The sequence below is a fragment of the Chrysemys picta genome, chromosome 1 (genome assembly GCF_011386835.1).
Source record: "Chrysemys picta bellii isolate R12L10 chromosome 1, ASM1138683v2, whole genome shotgun sequence".
Classification (NCBI taxonomy): Eukaryota; Metazoa; Chordata; order Testudines; family Emydidae; genus Chrysemys; species Chrysemys picta.
Window position 1 is genome coordinate 258968963 of NC_088791.1, and position 20348 is coordinate 258989310.

Here is a 20348-nt window from a genome sequence, read left to right on the forward strand (position 1 = left end):
CAAGGTAGAATGGGTACATTTTAAAAGTTTCTTGTATTCTTACAGATTATATCAGTTTAAGAAAAATACATATAGTTGGGAATACCACTAGAATTATGGAAATTGTCAGAGCAGCTGAAACACGTTAAGTGCACCGTCATTGCAGTTAATTTCATTTTGCATTAGACTCAATGTATAAAACATTTTCGGGCATAATTGTGGTGTTAATCAGTATGTCCTGACCTTAAAAGATAAAAAAAAAAAATCAGTTGGGGGCATTAAAAAAAGGGAATGTAATGCGGGGGAGGGGGAGAATATATATAAGATAGAGACAACAAGAATGGTTATAATTAAGAGAGCATTATCTGTTGGTTAACTTATAGAAATGGGACTTAGGAGTTATGGGTTTGTGTATCAACAATGCCAGCTTTGCTGTGTGACCTAGCACAAGTCACTTAACCTCTGTGCATATTGCACTGCATAAAGTTTTGTTTTTTTTTCTTTTTCCATTTCTAGGAGATTATTCCTCACATGGCCAAAGAATATGGATTCCAGTATGAACTAGTACAGTATAAGTGGCCCCGCTGGCTTCATCAACAGACTGAAAAGCAAAGAATTATCTGGGGTTACAAAATTCTTTTTCTGGATGTTCTTTTTCCACTGGCTGTGTACAAAATAATATTTGTTGATGCCGACCAGGTAAGAAACAATTTTAGAAAAATACATCTGAAAGCAGGGTTTTGCATTGGTTCATGTCAACCCTTACCATCCCTGTAGATATCCTGTCTCAGATATTGATCTCATCAGGTCTCAATAACTGGATTGGCCATCACTAAGCATTACTGAAGGTGCTGCATGATGTGGTGTCCAAAATTCAGTATGCAGCCCTTTTTACTCATTAATGAAGTAACACCTTCACACCATAGACTTGGAGCCATTGTGCTGTCTCAAATGGATGTGATGCTGAAGTTTTGATCAAGTGGTCATTAAAAATCCCAGGATATTTTTTGTAAGTGTCTTGGTGCTGAATAGATAGTGTATGTAAAGCATCTTCAGAACCTTTCTGAAAGGTAAGGATATTATATGGGCTAGATTTGCAAAGGTGACTAATGATTTGGGTGCCATAATTTTTGGGTGGCGAAACTGACATACCTAACAGGTCCTGATTTTCAGAAGGGAGGTGCTTGTCACTTTTTTGGAAATCATGCCTCTTTGAGGAGTGTCAGCTTGGGCATCCAAAAATGTTGGTCTATAAATCGAAGATGATGCTTTTTACTTATTTCTTTTAGGTATTAAATATGATCAGGCTTGGCAGAATTCAATTTTTGTAATTTTGGCATCTATATATTTTTGTTTTAACTTTTTGCCTATTTGTGCAAAATTATGGGGTTTAAGCATTTTTTAATTTTTGTTGATTTAAAGTTTTGAAGTTGCAGGAAATTAGTAGGGTGTGTCAGACAATTATTTAATGACAGTAAACACTGATTCAAAATTAAATTTTTTACAACTATTAAACACATTGTCAATATCACAGGTCAAAATATATAAAGTAAATATCTTTAAATCAAACTCTTAAGTTCTCAAGTAGCATTTTTCTTATTTTTCCTATCTGTAAGTTTCAATTATTATCGATGGAAATATGTTCTCATTAGTTTGTATGTGTATGGTGAAATTGATGTTTACTGACATTTACCAATAAAAATCTAATCCTTCCAAGCCTAAATATGATCAACTGAAGCTGTACATAATATCCTATCCCAGGCTGGCTGGCCCTTTAAGAAGGGTAGGGTTCAGCCTCGCCTGTGATCGCTCATCTCCTCCAACCGCCTCCAGCTGATCCTGATTGACTGGGGATCAGGTGGTTGGGGTCAGTTATCAGACCCAATTTGGAAGCAGGCCACAGAGGTGTGCTGCAGAGGCTGACCCTACCACAATAATAAAGAAAAAGTATGCATTTTGTCCAAGCAATAACTAGATAAACATGTTCTAACAGACTATTAGAGTAACAGACTAGACTCATTTCTGTCAAAAATCTGTGGGAGTACAGTTGGCATTTGGACTATATCTATATTTGGGGACAAAACAACATTAAACTACAAAAAAGAAGTGTTTCCTGTTTTTCTCTTGTTTAGATTGTGAGAAGTGACCTCAAAGAACTTAGAGATATAGATCTAAATGGAGCTCCCTATGGATATGTCCCCTTTTGTGACAGTCGCACAGAAATGGATGGGTACCGTTTCTGGAAATCAGGGTATTGGGCATCACATCTTGGAAGAAGGAAATACCACATAAGGTAGGAACATTAATTTATATTTTTGGACTATTTGTAGAAATGTTGAAAATTTTGGTCTTTTGTCAGTAAGGCATTCAATAACAATCAAATAGCCTGAGATATCCGGAGAGAGACAGAAATAAAGCATAAAATCCATGCAAGGTGGATTGATTTAAATCATGATTTAAATCACTTAAGTGGAAAGCTTTGATTTAAATAATCAATTTTAATCAACTTTTTCATTTGTACTTCAGTTATTTTCTAAAGAAAGGTGCATTGTCATTGGTAGATATAACCCTTAAATCATTTTGATTTACAGCTAAATAGAACCTTTACACTACATTTGGTACATCTTTTGCTACTTAGGATGGAATGCATTTATTTAAGCAATTATATAGCTTAATACTTTCAGATTCTTATTAACTGTACATTTTTAGTATGTTAGAAAATGGTGAATGATATATCAAAACACGTTACATATATACAACTAAATAATTTATTAAACAGAGGGATTCACTGTAGTCAGTAAATTAAACTGATTATTTCAGGTTATCCTGGGAAAAATTTCAACAATCCCTAACTGAAAGTGAGTGAAGCTTAAGTTCCTTCTCGCCTGAATCTCTTGAAAATGAGAGAGTCTCCTAAGTTAGACTGTCCTTCAGACTTTTCAAACTAGTGGCTCTCATTCCCTCCATCCTCATTTTTATTCATAGACTGGAAGAGAGAGACCAGTTTTCCTGCTTTTTCAAATCCCAGTCGATTTCTCAGCTTTGAATGAATTTGTCCAAATGAAGAAAATATGTTTTGTGTCTGCGGAATAGCCTGCTGCTGTCAAAAGCTGATTTAGCACTTCAGCAACTCTGGTTTCCGGTGCTTAGCTAGTGACTTCACCAGTTCAGTGTCAGAGGGGTAGCTGTGTTAGTCTGGATCTGTAAAAAGCAACAAAGAGCCTGTGGCACCTTATAGACTAACAGATGTATTGGAGCATAAGCTTTCGCAGGTGAATACCCACTTCGTCAGACATATTCACCCACGAAAGCTTATGCTCCAATACATCTGTTAGTCTATAAGGTGCCACAGGACTCTTTGTTGCTTTTCACAAGTTCAGTGACTTTCTTTAAAACATCAATCAGGAGACATGTATTACTTAAATGGATCACTCCAGCCATATAATTTTGTTATGTTTGGCATGATTGATGTCCATATCATAGAAGCATCTTCTTCTTCAGCAGACAGACATCGATCCTGGTACTTTGGGTTGAGAATATTGGCAAGAAAATTAGGTGGAGTAAGTGCTTGTTCCATCCATTTTTTTTTTTTACTGCCTGTAATTTAACTTTGTTGTTGGTTATTTCTTTCTTCAATGTCTCTTAAAAATCTTTCCAAATTTCAACAGCATCAGCAATAGAGCAGCAATCTTTCCGCAGTTTGACACGGCTATGGAAATAGGTTTCAGTTTATTCAGCATATCTTCTATGTTTCTCTTTAGTCTGCTGTTGACTACTTAGTCTGTGATAGTCCCATCTATTTTGTCACAATTTTTTCCACAAATTGTCATCAGAATAGCTCAGTTTTTAATAAATAGCTCAAAACAGTCAACCACTGAATTCCACTGTATATCTTGGGGGAGAATTAGTTTGGGTCCTCCTGTTCTCTTCAGTGAAGCCGAAGCAAAGTGGTTGTTACAGAAGTATTTTGCTATTTCAACAACATTTTCCTTTATTTCTGGAGTTGTACTTAAATATTAAGCTAAAAGATTCATCAAATGAATACTGCATCTATATGTTATAAGGTTCAGGTTCTCTTCATTATCTTTCTCTAGATTTCTTCCTATCTGTGCTACATTTGTAACACTGCCTATGACAAAGCTACACACTTGAATTTTTCTTCAGTTTGTTATAGCTTTTACTTCTACTTCTATTGCTACTTCTTTTAAATATTCCGCTGTATCAGTTGTTTTTGCAAGATAGACAACTCCATATTCTCTTGTCACACAAGCACATATTACTGGATCATTGTGTACATTGCTCCACCCATCAAGACTCAGATTAACAAATTTCCCTCCAATTTTTCGGCACACTGTTCAATTTCCTTCTCGTACATAGTATCCAGTAACCTTCTAGCACTCTCTCTTCTGCCAGGTGGAAAAGTAGCCTGGTCATAATGAGTGAACCATGTCTAGGACTGCATTGTGAAGAATTTTGTCCCTTCTTTCCAAAGCGTCCTGCTTTGACACCAGTGTTGCTTCTTTCTGGTTACACACTCTGCTCCTTATGCCTTGTTACATAACTCTGTATGTAAAACAAATGAACTCACAACAATCTAAAAATTCTGCTTGTATAATCTACATATCTTTTAGACTTCAGTATTTTATTTGTTTAGAGACAGAAAGGAAGGCAATTGAGAAATTAATGGATTTCTGTTTGCATCTCTGTCTATGTACACATGCAAGGACACAGAGAAGGGCCATTTACCTGAAGTGCTGAGAACCATCCAGAAGCAAAGGCTGGTAGTTACTGGGCAGATCAGTATTTTTCCATGAACCGGAGAGTAAGTTTCCATGATGGGTGAAGTCATAGATACTCATAATTTGAGAACTGAGCCAGAGTTCAGGTAGAGAGAAGCTGTAAAATAGGAGAATGAGCTCACGCAGGTGGACTCATTGAATGATCTGGATGAGATACATGATGGTGTCTCCTGGTGTCAGAGGCTGGGTTCCAACACCTATGATGCCTTTGCTAGTCTCTTGCACCCAGTAGCACGGCCCCTGGGTCCTCCACAGGATCAAGCCCTCAATATGGTTCAGGTCTGCCGCATCTTACGTGCATTTAACATGCGCAATTTCAGCTTTATGCGGTCAGCAAAAACAAAACAAAAAAAGAGAAAAATAACAATTTTAATACTGTACTTGTAGTTCGGGCGATTTCGCCCGCCATTCAACTCAATGTAATTTTGACTATACGCGGTTTTCGCTTTATGCGCTAACCGCGGAACGGAACCCCCGCGTAAGATGAGACAGACCTGTACATGACTTATTGTGACATTTATAAAGCTTAACCTCAAAAGTTAGTTTTCCCCCTGATTCTCTCTCTATATAGAAAAACAGCCTTTAACTCAAAGTTTTTGATAGAGGCTTATGGATTCAGCATGTTTATTTTTATTTAAATGTTAAGAGATTATAATAATTTTAGGCTTAACATTTTTGTATTAAATTCAGATTTCATTTTAAACAGGTTTATTTTTAAGAAAAACTTATAATTTAAATAACACATGAAAAAAATCTGATTAATAAAAAATCTGATTTTTTTAATTGATTTTTTTTATCCACCCTAAATCCATGTGGTAGATTGATTAGCAGATGTTGAGTTCACTTCTTGTGTTGGACTTCAGCTAGTTACTTAAAATAACATTCCTTTATTGCATACACAGTATTTGTCTCCTTGTTATCAAGTTTTTTCCTGTTTCTAGTAGGTATGTCAAAATATGCAAAACTTAATTAATTTTTGTTTTTGTAGTGCCTTATATGTTGTGGATCTTAAGAAGTTCAGAAAGATTGCTGCAGGAGACAGACTTCGGGGCCAATACCAGGCTCTCAGTCAAGATCCAAACAGTCTATCAAACTTAGATCAGGTATGCAAGAGTTTAATGTCTGCCTGAAGATAAATGACATTTTTTCTTTTCTTTAAAATATTCTTCCTGTTTTTCTCTAATGTTTTCACTATTTGTGGTTTGCATGTAGACTTAATTACTTCTTACTATTATAGGAGGAGCTCTCCATAGAAGGTTTTGCAAATGCGCTTCTGTGTTGCTGTCACATTACAACATTTTTAAGTTGTGATCTGGTTACTAAAGTATAGCTAGAATTTCCAGGGGTAGGTATTTTTATTATATTTATTATCACATAAATTATGTACATTTTTAGAAAATGGAATGTCAGGTTATAGCTCTCCTACTATCTACTGTGTGTAAATCTTCTCTTTGGCAGTCTATGCAATGGAATCCAACCTACCATCTGTCAGTACAAACAGACCAAAATACAAGGAGAGTTCTAATGGTTAATTTTTTATTTTTGTTGTTGTCAGTCAGTTTTTTAGTGCAAAAAATTCCAATTCTTATTGTTGGTGCACACTGCAGCAGTCATGGGATTGTGTGACGGGTGGACTAGGCCCAGATGCCCTCTCAGGGAGGCCTCCGGCCACACCTGTCCCAGGAGAGGAACAAGTCCTCGAAGCAGTCTAGAGAGCCTGCGCAGGAAGCAGCCAATCAGGGGGAGGCTAAAAAGTTCTAACCAATCAGAGAGGCTGCAGGGAGCAGCCAATCAGGGCCTCAGAGGGCCATATAAAAAGGAGCTGCAGAGACCGTCAGTTCCTTGCTGGAGCCAGAGGAGTCCAGTTGGTGCTTCCGGCTGGCCAGAGGGAACTGCAGCACTATGGACAGATCAGTGCTGGCAGGGACCAGGAGAGCAAAAAGGAGCTTCTGGTTTGCTGCTGGGACTGAATACAAGACTTCAGCCCTACAGCCCTGCTGAAGGCTGGCGCCTCGGGGAAGTGGCCCAGGGAACTGAAAACAGTTTAGATAAAGGGACACGGCAGCACATGGCTGCTATTCTGAGGGTCCCTGGGCTGGGACCTGGAGTAGTGGGCAGGCCCGGGTCCCACCCATAGGTCACTGGGGAAATGGCCTACAATTGGAGAGCAATAAACCCCCAGAAAGGGGATCTGAACTACTTAGTGACCCAGCTGGAAACCCAAGGCCGGAACTGTTTAAAGACTGCAGACACACCTGGCCACAAGGGGCGCAGTGGACAAAGTTTGAGGAAAACTGACTTAGAGGAAGGATCCAAAGAAGAGGACCTTGGTCTCCCACTACCAAGAGCCAGCTCCTCAAACGCCTGGATCTCCCACTAAGTCTACAGTGTCAGAGGCTTCAACCTGTCGACTCGGAACCATGGAGGTGAAGGACTCTTCTTCTGGTACCAATGGGGCTGTGAGATCCCAGAGCACTTAGGAGAAGCATGACTCCAGCAGGCTACACTACCATCTGTGAAGGACACAGGGGCCCAAGACATACACTCTTCTAGCATGGCATCATCTACATCAGGCTTACCAATGGTGCTTTCTCACTCAGCTCCATCACTACTGGCAAAATTGCAGCACAAGGCATCTTAGGCCCTGGCACCTACGTGCTCCATATCAATGGTACTGTCAACCTCAACTGCTACATTGATACCAACAGACTCAGTACAGCAGGAATTGTGCTACTCTAGGGCCTTGTCAGTGTTAGATGAGCCAGAGTCCCCACTGTTTATGGGTACCAAACAACCAAGACTCCAGTCTCTGGATTTACCATTGCTTCCTGGAGCCACAGGATTCTCTGCCCTTTTCTACTGCCTCCCCTAATTGGAGGACATTGAGGAGAATGAAGGAGACATTTAATCAGTCTCCACCTTATCAATGGGGGGTTCCCCTCCACATCATTACAGGAACCCATATTTTGGCAAGAACCCACGTCAGGGAGGGTGGAATCAGTCCTGTACCACCTCCACTTCTGTATGAGGCCCTTCCCCCCCGCCCCAAGTGGCCATACTGGTATCCTGGTATCCTTGGGCAGCATAACGGCAGCAATTTGCCAGACCTTGGGCTTTATTGTGCCAGGAGAGTAGGGTTGCACAGTCTCCTTCCACCAAACCCCCAACACAAGGATACCTTTGAAAAACAGGAGGCTAGGGCAGACAAAGAGGCCATCCCTCAAACTCCTGTTTTGTACTCATCTCCAGATGAGGCAGTCACCACCACCACCACCATCGATGGCTGATGATTTTCACCAATTCCAGCACCTTGTGAAAAGGGTGGCTGACACCCTTTAGGTACCTCTTTAGAAATTAAAGACTCACAACACAAGCTTCTGGACATTCTGCAGTTGGCAACACCCACCCAAGTTGTGCTCCCATTAATTTCTGGATCCATCAAAGACTGTGGCAAACTCCTGCCACCATCCCACCAACTTATAAACAGATGGATAAGAAATATTATGTTCCTTCCAGGGACTCAGAATTTTTGTTTTCCCATCCCCCACCTAATTCCCTGGTAGTGGATACTGTAAACGAATCTGGATAAACAACATTTCTCCAGGTCTACCCCTTACAATAAGGACTAGAAGAGGTAGGACCTTTTTGGCCGAAAGGCGTACTCATCCACGACCCTCCAATTTTGGATGACAAACTGTCAGGCATTCATGGCCAGCTAGGACTTAATAAATTACAACAAGTTTGCAACCTTTATTGAACATCTTCCACAGGAGCATAGAGAGCACTTCCAGGGCATCAGTAAGGAGAGTCAGTTATTAGCCAGAACTTCTCTCCAAACATCTTTAAATGCCCTGAATGCTGCCACTAGATCCATCTCCACAATGGTTGTCATGCACAGAACGTTATGTCTCCAGCTGTTAGGGTTCTCAAAAGAGGTACAGAATACTATCGAGGACCTCCCATTTGATGGTCCGAAGCTCTTCTCTGGGACTGTGGATGAGACCTCACACTTTCTGAAGGATTCAAGGGCCATGTTGATGTCTCTGGGTATACACACAACAAACAAAAGGAGATTTAGCAGGTCTCAAACTGCTTGGAGATCATGCCTGACCCAGTTCTCTGGATTTCACAGAACCACTGAACCCTCTAGAAAGAGGCAAAAATTCCAGAGGAAAAGAGCTTCTCACCCTCCTTCAGCAAGTACCCAGTCATCATCAAAACAACAGTTTTGATGGGTTGGTTGAGGGCTCAACTCCTCTGTCACCTCTAGTTTGCAAGCTGCAACATTGTGCCCATCTTTGCACTTCTGGAGACCTCCTTTCCCATTTTCAGAAGATCTGGCAGCATTTTACAATAGACAAGTGGGCCATGGAGGTTATAACATTGGGCTACACCATCCACTTTACGTCCCTTCATCCCTCCCACCCCCATTTCCCCATTCCTCTTCAGGGATCCATCTCATGAGACTGAACTGAGTCAAGAGGTACACTTTTCTCCTTTGTTTAGGAACAGTAAAATTGGTCCCATCCCCTCACAGGGGGAAAGGGTTTTATTCAAAGTATTTTCTCGTGCCACAAAAGGAGAGACGATGAAGACTGTTCTTAGATCTAAGACAACTGAACAAATTTGTAAAGTCTCATAAGTACAGGATGGTGACTCTGGCAGCTATAATCCCTTCAATAGAGACAGGAGATTAGTTTCTGGCCTTCAACCTACAGGATGCCTATTTCTATATAGAGACTTCCTTTCAGCCTCTCTTTGGCTGCAGTGATGTTCTCAAAGGTTCTATCAGTAGTAGCTGCTTGCCTTCAACAAGAAGCAATTTTAGTCTTCCCATATCTTGACGACAGTAAGAACTGATCTTACGCTGCAGTATTAACTTCCACCCAGACAACTCTCTCTCTTTCAGGAATTGGGTCTCCAGCTAAACGTAAAAAAATCCATGTTAACCCCTGACAGAGAATACAATTCACAGTAGCATATTTGGATTTGTTGGCAGCCAGGGCCTTCCTTTCCACATACAGATTCATAATTTTGGCAGACCTGATTGGGACAATTCAAGGAACCTCCCATGCTACAGTAAGAAATGTTTGCAGCTCCTGGGTCATATGGCAGCTTTCACCTTTGTGACTGTGCTTGCAAGTCTATACCTCTGCTGCTTTCGGGGCTTGTTCACAACGATCTATTCCTCCACCAGAGATAACGTGGACAAACAGTTACAGTTCCCCTCCAGATGAAGAATTCCCTAGACTGGTGGAAAAAATCCATTCAATGTCTGTGCGGGTGTCCCTTTCATCTGACCAGCTCCAACAATATCTGAGAAAACAGACACATCACTGTTAGGGTGGGTAGAACACCTCAATACCCTCGCAATTCAGGGTAGATGGGCTCCTCAGGAAGCCAGTCTCCACATCAACCTGTTGGAACTCAGAGCAGTCAGGAATGTCTGCCTTCCTGGTGCTCATAGGTACAGAGTGCCTCTTGGTACTGAGACCTGCTCAGTCACTGGACTCCCATCTGTCCCCAGTATTGCCCGATTCACTGCCTTTTTCGCCTGGGGCACCTCCACTAGATGATGTTGAGGACGATAATGGAAACTTCCCTTCAGTCTCTTCTCTCTTGGTGCAGGGCTTTCCTACCCAGCCATTTGAGAACCCGTTCTTTGATACCCACAGACGGCGAGAGTCATTTCAGGGAAGACATCACCGCTGGTGGGAACAACTTTGGATGATACTCCCCATCCCCCGTACGACCCCTCCCACAATAGCAATACCTGGGACCCCTGGGTGGCATACTGACAAAAAATTTCCAAGGCATCTCGATGCACATTTTTGAAGATCCACAGTTTATTGCACACGGTGAATAACCTCCTCATCTTTGGGTAGTGTCCTTAGGATTGCTCCAGTTCAGGTGACTCCTACGGAGTATCACCATAAGGGGGCATGAACTTCAGAAGCAAGTCCAAGACTGTACAGTAGAACCCATCAGGATAAGAGACATACAGTCCCCTCCACCACAGCCCATTCCTCAGCAGAAGGAAGCATTCTAGGAGCAGGAAGCTAGGGCAGAGGAGGAAAAACTACCATTCCTTGTCATCAGAAATTGAGGCAGTTATGCCTCCACCCCTACCTATGGCCAGTGATTTCCCACCATTTCAGGACCTCATAAAATGGTTGGCAGACACTCTGCAGATACCACTTAAAGAAGTCAAGGAATCAAAAAAATGGTTACTCACCTTCTCATAACTGTTGTTCTTCGAGATGTATTGCTCATATCCATCCCAGTTAGGTGTGTGCGTGCTGCGTGCACAGTTGTCGGAAAGTTTTTTCCCCTAGCAGCACCCATCGGGTCAACTCTGGGGCCCCCTGGAGTGGCACTTCCATAGCGCTCAATATATGACCCTGCCGACCCAGCGCCTCCTCAGTTCTTTCTTGTCGGCTACTCCAATAGAGGGGAAGGCAGGTGGGTCTGGAATAGAAGTGAGCAACACATCTCAAAGAACAACAGTTACAAGAAGGTGAGTAACCGTTTTTTCTTCTTCGACTGCTTGCTCATGTCGATTCCAGTTAGGTATCTCCCAAGACCTACTTTGGAGGTGGGGTAGGAGTTATGGAACAACAGACTAGAGTACTGCTCTGCTAAGGCTGCATTGTCTCTAGCGTGCTGGGTTATGGCGTAGTGAGCGGCAAATGTGTGCACCGAGGATCATGTTGTCGCCCTGCAGATTTCTTGAATTGGCACCTGGGCCAGGAACGCTGTCGATGAGGCTTGTGCTCTCTTAGAATGGACAGTGAGAGCCAGAGCTGGAACGTTGGCTAATTCGTAGCAGGTGCGGATGCAGGAGGTGATCCACAATGAGATCCTCTGTGGCAAGACCGGGAGACCTTTCATATGGTCAGCCACCGCCACAAATACTGTTTTGACTTCCGGAACAGCTTCATGTGTTCGATGTAAAAAGCGAATGCCTCTCAAATGTCCTGAGAGTGGCGCCTTTCCTCTTGGCTGCTCGCATGAGGTTTAGGGTAGAACACAGGCAGGAAAATATCCTGGTTGGAGCGAAATTGGAACACAACCTTTGGAAGAAAAGCCGGGGGAGGCCTAAGCTGCACCTTGTCCTTGAAGAAGACCGTGTATGGAGGGTCAGAGGTGAGGGGCTTAAATTCTGAGACCCTCCTTGCCCAAGTAATGGCAACTAGAAAGGCAACCTTCCATGATAGATACAGGAGCGAGCAGGTTGCCAATGGTTCAAACGGAGGTCCCATCAGTTTGGAACTAACCAGGTTGAGATCCCACGCCGGGATCAGCTGCCGAACCTCTGGGTACAGATGCTCCAGGCCCTCGAGGAAGCGGCCAACCATGGGGTTGGCGAAGACGGAGCATCCGGCTGCTCCCGGTTGGAATGCAGAGATAGCTGCCAGGTGCACATTGATGGAACAAACAGCCAGACCTTGCTGCTTGAGTTGTAACAGGTACTCCAGGATGACAGCAATGGGGGCCTGCAATGGAGGAGTACAGCCCTGGGTGCACCAGGTCCCAAACCTTTTCCACTTTGCCAGATAGGTGGCCCTAGTGGAGGGCTTCCTGCTACCGTGGAGAACTTCCCTGACCGACTCCAAGCACATGAGCTCCATGGGGTTTAGCCATGAAGCTTCCAGGCCATAAAGTGGAGAGACTGGAGGTCTGGGCAACTAAGGCGTCCTGGGTGATTAGGTCCAGGAACAGTGGCAACATGATCAGAGTGTCCACCGAAAGGTCCATGGATATGTGGAAGTAAGCATCCTTGCGGTCGAGGGCTGCCTATCAGTCTCCTGGATCGAGAGACAGAATAATTGAGTTCAGGGAGACCATGCAGAACTTCAACTTCTTCATGAATCTGTTGAGGCCTCGTAGATCGAGGATGGGTCTGAGACCTTCTTTGGCTTTCGGAATTAGGAAATAGCCGGGGTAGAATCCCTCTCCCCTTAGCTCCTGAGGTACCTCCTCCACCGCCCCTGCGGCGAGGAGCATCTGCACCTCCTGCACAAGGAAATGCTCATGAGAAGGGTCACTGAAGAGGGACAGGGACGTGGGGAAGGGGGGAAGGGAAGGAGTAGAATTGGAGAGAATAGCCCACTTCTACCATGCAAAGAACCCAGCGGTCCAATGTTCTTTGGGACCAAGCATGGTAGAAATGGGGTAGACTGTTCACGAAATGGGTGAGGATCCGGTCCATAGTCTGGTACGTCGTCCCGGGCACACCTTCAAAAGGCCTGATTAGAGACCAAAGAAGTGCGCATCTGGCCCTGGTTGGACGAGGGCTGGGACTGCTTGTGCCTATCGTTCCTACCGCGCTTCCTAGAGAAGTCCTGTCTAGGACGTGGCAGGTAGGGGCATTGAGAGGGCTGCGGCTTAGTGTTTCCACTGAGTAGCCGGAGTATGGACCCCAGCTATTTCAGCATAGCCCTCAAGTCTTTAAGGCTATGTAGCCAAGAGTCAGTCTGCTCTGCAAACTGGCCTGCCCCATCAAATGGCAGGTCCTGGAGGGTCTGATGCACCTCAGGTGGCAGCCCCGAGGCCTGCAGCCATGAGTTATGCCTCATGGCGATACCAGAGGACAAGGTGCATGCTGCTGAGTCCACAGCGTCCAGTGAGGCCTGTAACAAGGTCCATGCCACTGCCTTACCCTCCTCAGCTATAGCCCCAAACTCCTCTCTGGACTCCGCAGGTACCAACTCTCTGAACTTCAGGATGGAGTTCCAGGAGTTAAAGCTGTACCTGCTCAGGATTGCTTGCTAGTTAGCAATCCTGAGCTGCAAACCTCGGTAGAGTAGACCTTCCGGCCAAAAAGGTCTAGTCTTTTAGAGTCCTGGACTTGGGGTAGGGCCTTGCTGCCCCTGCCTCTCTCATTCGTTCACCGCCACCACCACCAATGAACAGGGCTGCGGGTGCATATAGAGGTACTCATAACCCTTAGAGGGGATGAAGTATTTCCTTTCAATGCCCTTCGCAGTCAGAGGAATAGAGGCTGGGGTCTGCCACAAGGTCTTGGTGTTGGCCTGAATGGTCTTAATAAGGGGAAGAGCCACCCTTGATGGACCTTCCGGGGCCAGGATATTCACCATCAGATCCTGCAGCTCTACCACCTCCTCAGCTTGCAGGCCCATATTACGCGCCACCCTGTGCAGCAGGTCCTGGTGGGCATGGTTGTCTATGGGGGGGCAGCCCTGAGGTGGAGGTCCCCACAACTGCCTCGTTCAGGGAGTACGATGAGGAGGCTAAAGGGTGTGGGGGCACAGGTTCGTCCTGATCCTCCTGATCCCTTGGGGCATCCTGCCCTGCCTCCTGTGCTGAGTCGACTACCCCAGGATCCACTGTGGGAGCGAGAGTCGGCTCCGGGGAAGGTAGGGTGGCTGGTGTTAACTCAGCACCCGTAGGAGTGGGGAAGCTGGCCAAAGCCACCGGCACCCTGGGCTCAGATACCACAGACTAGGAGCCCTTAGATATGGTGCCCTGGGCCTAGTGGTATACCCAGAGGATCCAAAATGGTCACTGCGCTGGTCCCTGCTTCTGCCCTGCACCCACGTCAGGCCTCCTATGGACCGGTGGCTGGATGACTGGTGTTGGGAGTGGTCAGGGACCGGTGCTGTGACGGGGAGCAGTGCCGAGAGTGGGAGCATTGATGCAAGTCCAACCGGTGTTGCGGGCCAGAGCAGCGCCGGGACTCGGAGCAATGTCTTCTCTCCGGTGGCCTCGGAGATGCCGGTGGATGCATCATTGTGGGCTTGCTTTGAGACGGTGCCGCACGCTACAGCGCTGGAGGCTTCTCTTGGGGCACTGGGGACCGTGGCGCCATCATGGCAATTAAGTCCCTTGCGACCTCGAAGGTGTCTGTGGTGGATGGTAGCTCCACCTCTACCATCTGGCTCAGGAAGTCCAACAGCACCGGACTCAATGGTCTCCTTTGCAGGGCCGAAGTTGACAGTTCCGGCTCCTGAGCTTTTGATGCCTGGTGCTCCTCCACGGGATGCACCGCAGAGGCAGTCTTGGTCCCGGAGATAGACTCCTGTCCTGCTTCCGGTGACGCTTCTGTGGCTCCAGGGAGTGAGACTGGTGCCGGGTAGATTCTACTGGCTTTGGTGCCAGGGAGCGACGGTGCTGAGGGTCTCTGTGCCCAGAGTCTTTCCTTTTCCTTGGCCCCGCTTCTCTAACAGAGGCAGGAGCGCTCCACACTGACGAACCATGCCCTGGGTCTTGCTGCCCCAATGTAGGCTGCGGTGTCAGTGCCGCCTCCATGAGGAGCTGTTTTAAACAAAAGTCCTGCTCCTTTTTAATACTGGGATGGAAGTCTTTGCAAATCTTGCACCAGTCCGTCTTGTGCGCCTCCCCCAGACACTTGAGACAAGAGTCGTGGGGGTCGCCCGTTGGCATGGGCTTGTGGCAAGACTTGCAGGGCTTGAAACCTTTGGATTGAGGCATGCCCCGAGCCCCAAGGGGAGAATAGAAAGATGGGGGGGGGGGAAGAACCCCCACTCCTAAACTACTAACTAACTTAACTACAAACTACAGACATTATGAAAACTGGAGTACTTGTGGCACCTTAGAGACTAACAAATTTAAGTACTCCTGTTCTTTTTGCGGATACAGACTAACACGGCTGCTACTCTGAAACTTGTCATTATGAAAACCACAACTATTAACAACTATACACAAAGCTAGAAGAATAAGCCAAGTACTGGCAAAAGCAAGCCACTGCAGTTCCAACAACCGTCACTGGCGGTAAGAAGGAACTGAGGAAGCGCCAGGTCGGCAGGGTCATATATTGAGCACCATGTAGGCGCCACAGCCAAACCCGATGGGTGCTGCTAGGGGAAAAACTTTCTGATGACTGTGCACGCATCACACATACACCTAACTGGAATCAACACAAGCAAGCACTTAAAGAAGAACACAAGTTACTGGACATTCTGCAGTCAGCAACACCAACCAAAATTGTGCTACCTATCAGAGAGGTGCTTTCATATCTGGCAGAGACTGTTCAGCAGACTCCAGCAATAGTAAAACCAACTTGCAAATGGGCTGATAAAAAATATGTCCCCACCAAGGGCTCTGAATTTTTATTTCCTCACTCTCCACCGAATTCTCAGACTATCAGAACGGCCATACTGGGTCAGACCAAATGTCCATCTAACCCACTATCGTGTCTTACGACAGTGGTCAGTGCCAGGTGCCCAGAGGGAATGAACAGAACAGGTAAGCAAGTGAACCATCCCCTGTCGCCCATTCCCGGCTTCTGGCAAACAGAGGCTAGGAACACCATCCCTGTCCATTCTGGCTAATAGCCATTGATGGACCTATCTTCCAGGAACTTATCTAGTTCTTTTTTGAACCCTGACATAGTGTTGGCCTTCACAACATCCTCTGGCAAAGAGTTCCACAGGTTGACTGTATTGTGTGGAGAAATACTTCCTTCTGATTGTTTTAAACCTGCTGCCTATTTCATCTGGTGACCCCTAGTTCTGCTGTTAGGGAAATGTTATTTACTCCTCATATTTACTTTCTCCACACCAGTCATGATTTTATAGACCTCAATCATATTCCCCCCCTTAGTCATTTCTTTTCCAAGCCGATATGTCTTAACGATTCCCATCATTCTGTTAGCTTCTTTGACTGCCGCTGCACATTGAGTGGATGTTTTCAGAGAACTATCCACAATGACTCCAAGATCTCTTTCTTGAATGGTAACAGCTAATCTAGACCCCATTGTTTTGGATGTATTGTTGGAATTATGTTTTCCAATGTGCATTATTTTCCATTTATTAACATTGAATTTCATTTGCCATTTTGTTGCTCAGTCATCGTCTAGTGAGAGCCCTGTGTAACTCTCTGCAGTCTGATTTGGACTTAAAGATTTTGAATAGTTTTGTATCATCTGCAAATTTTGCCTCCTCACTGTTTATCCCTTTTTCCAGATCATTTATGAATATGCTGAATAGTACTGGTCTCAGTACAGACCATTGGGGGACACCACTATTTATCTCTGTCTGTTCTGAAAACTGACCATTTATTCTTACCCTTTGTTTCCTGTCTTTTAACCAGTTACTGATCCATGAGAAGGCCTTGCCTCTTATCCTGTGATAAGCCAACTTTGCTTAAGATCCAGAGTCCTTGTCAAAGGCTTTCTGAAAATCTGAGTACACTATATCCACTGTATCCCCCTTGTCCACGTGCTTGTTGTCCTCCTCGAAGAACTGAATCATTAGGCATGATTTTCCATTACAAAAACCATGTTGACTCTTCCCCAACAAATCGTGTTCATATATGTGTCTGATAATTCTTTTCTTTACTATAGTTTCAACCAGTTTGCTAGGTACTGAAGTTAGGCTTACTGGCCTGTACTTGCCTGGATCACCTCTGGACCCCTTTTTAAAAATTGATGTCACATTAGCTGTCCTCCAGTCATCTGGTACAGAAGCTCATAGACTTTAAGGTCAGAAGGGACCATTATGAACTTCTAGTCTGACCTCCTGCACAACGCAGACCACAGAATCTCACCCACCCACTCCTGTAACAAACCCCTGACCTATGTCTAAGCTATTGAAGTCCTCAACTTGTGGTTTAAAGACTTCAAAGTGCAGAGAATCCTCCAGCAAGTGACTCGTGCCCCACGTTGCAGAGGAAGGCGAAAAAACCCTATGGCCTCTGCCAATCTGCCCTGGAGGAAAATTCCTTCCTGACCCCAAATATGGCGATCAGCTAAACCCTGAGCATGTGGGCAAGACTCACCAGCCACCTAACTGTCTTGCAGTGGATGCTGTGAATGAGAGGGATTGGCAGCAATTATTGAGGGCTACCCTGCTATGCCAAGGATCAGAAGTTACTGGATCTCTTTTGGCAAAAGTGTACTTGTCCACCACCTTGCAGTTCTGGATTGCAAACTTTCAGGTGACCATGGCCCAATATAACTTTACTAATTACAACAAGCTCATGAAGATCTGTCACATGACTGCAGGGAGCAATTCCAGTCTATTGTTACAGAGAGTCAGCTGTTTTGGATGGTTATCGAGGAGAACCCATTATCATCATGGATGCATGTCTTCTCGAATGGTGGTTGACGCATGAAGGGACATATGAATCTTTAGTGCATCTGGCACTAAATTTATGACACAATTCTCCCACAAGGAGTTTAATGTCTCCTGTTCTGTCTTACCCACATTCTGCCATATATTTCATGTTATAGCAGTCTCAGATGATGACATGCTGTTCGTTGTAAGAACACTTTCATGGCAGATTTGACAAAACGCAAAGGAGGTACCAATGTGAGATTTCTAAAGATAGCTACATCACTTGACCCAAGGTTTAAGAATCTGAAGTGCCTTCCAAAATCTGAGAGGGATGAGTACATGCTTTCAGAAGTCTTAAAAGAGCAACACTCCGATGCAGAAACTACAGAACCCGAACCACCAAAAAAGAAAATCAACCTTCTGCTGGTGGCATCTGACTGACTCAGATGATTAACCTGGCTGTTACAACAGTTATTTCTCTTTGCCATGAGTATTTTCTTTTACTTGACCTTCTAGAAGTATTAAGGCAGTTTTTATAGATATCTCTGAAAGGATAACCACTTGAATTGACTTTTATGTTTAATAACCCAACTTCAATAATCTGTTTTAAACCATGCAACTGGTGAATAGCTATCTGTATGCCACTACCCTTCTAACGTTTATAACCTTGTGGCACCCTCCATTTGTACATTCACAAACTTTTTTTCACTCAAGAATTCTGATTCCATTTAGAAAGTCAGTGAGGTGCAGTAGAGGAACAATCTGGTTTCACTTTAATTTGAGATGGTAACGGTCCACTGATTAGATCTCCAAGTTCATGGAACTTTTTTTTGCAAAATAGCAAACATTAAATTTAAGTTAATATGTAACTAAGTATCTTGATACTTGATGCAGACTTAGTATAATCTTTCCATGTTATTATCTAGATACACCTCTACCTCAATATAATGCTGTCCTCGGGAGCCAAAAAATCTTACCATGTTATAGGTGAAACCACGTTATATTGAACTTGCTTTGATCCACCGGCGTGCGCAGCCTCGCCCCCCCAGAGCACTGCTTTACCGCGTTATATCCAAATTCATGTTATAATGGGTCGCGCTATATTGAGGTAGCGGTGTACATATTTTAAAATGCATGAGATCTTTTACAAATCAAGTACAAATGTGTTATTTTATTCGCTCCTGTTTATAATACATTATGAATTGTCAAGAAAATAAAAAGATTTGAGTATAGTAGTGCTTGGATATTGAGTTTTACTTTTTCACATATAAACACAGTGGGTATGTGCAAAATTGCTTATCAGCAGATGCAACAGTTGCATCTGTATTTTTTTAACTTTGGACCTGAATATCTGAAGATATATTGTGCAAGGCTGGCTTTGTAATTTTGGGTGATATCACACTTATTCTTAGATCCTGTTCCCTATACACAACAAACCATGGGCATTAACATCATTAGTTATATGCATTATCTGCATCACATATATAGTAGTACGCACTAAGCACAAATATTATAGCAGTTATATAGCCTAAATTGGCCTACACCTTTACTATAATCGTGTTCTCTTATGCTAAGTGCCCCCGTAACACCTTGCATTAGTCGAAGTAAGATTTGACTTAAATAGATAGGAAAATTGTCAGTATCAGGACATATTATTTTACTATAGCAATAGTTAGGGATTTATTCTCACAGGCTAGTACTGCAGTGTTCCAAATGAAGAGGACAAGACGTGATTGTTCTACCCTTGTACAAACCAAGAAGTTGACTTCACACCCCTAGCTACTTGGAATGCATGCGTTAAGAACAAAGAGATAAGGGGTACACCATGGTACCAGAAAAAAAGATAAAAAGCTGATTGGTTAAATCTAGTTTCACATGACATATACAGTACCATTTACTTGTAAACAGGTAGAGTATAAAAAGGTGGCTTTAGGGATGTAACTTTGGGAACACACCTTCTATATAAGGTGAATGTTACCATGTTGCATGAGACGGCTTCCCTGAGACTGGTATCACATAGAACCTTTTTCCTGTGCTATTATTATTGGTTTATAGCAATACACCTAACTGACACTGGTTATTTGGTCTCTTAAGTATATTTCATAAACTGTACAGTCAATTGCTCGATCATACGTTGGTTCTTTATCAACTATAGGCATCTGCAACCCATTGTGTAAAGATGGGTTAAAAACAAGGAAATTTGAGTTAGAAGAAGAGCATAGGAAAGATTTTTATTACTTTTACCCTTTTCAAAATAGCACTTTGGAGTCTGCCTTTCTTTTAAAAATAAAATAAAAAGTAAATGGGTTGTAGAATGCAGTATTAGCATTGTGCTCTTGAAAGGATTTAAGAAAAATAGTTTTGAACGTTTGGGGAATGGGAAGTGATTCAGTTATGCTTTGATAATTTCACAGGACCTAATTCTACAAACTTTGTATTGAGTAGCACTTACTGTCAATAAGGTTGCAGAAGCAGACCCATAAATATCAGATAGAAGCAGTATCACTTGCATCAAATATCAGAACATGAA

The 20348-nt window shown here is 43.8% G+C and overlaps 1 protein-coding gene across 5 annotated transcripts in view; it reads left to right on the top strand.

Moving 5' to 3' along the window:
* The window catches only part of UGGT2 (UDP-glucose glycoprotein glucosyltransferase 2), a 302913-nt gene that overhangs the window by 270223 nt on the left and 12342 nt on the right, over positions 1 to 20348 (top strand). For 2 of the 5 annotated variants that reach the window (XM_005304998.5, XM_065581051.1), the window contains 3 exons: positions 496 to 678; positions 2112 to 2272; positions 5767 to 5881. In XM_005304998.5, coding sequence (XP_005305055.1) covers positions 496 to 678; positions 2112 to 2272; positions 5767 to 5881 — 459 coding nt within the window. Of the gene's footprint in view, positions 1 to 495; positions 679 to 2111; positions 2273 to 3480; positions 3540 to 4703; positions 4802 to 5766; positions 5882 to 6015; positions 6132 to 20348 lie in introns of those variants that run through there. The other 3 variants (XR_010597726.1, XR_010597727.1, XM_065581050.1) reach the window with 3 other exon arrangements.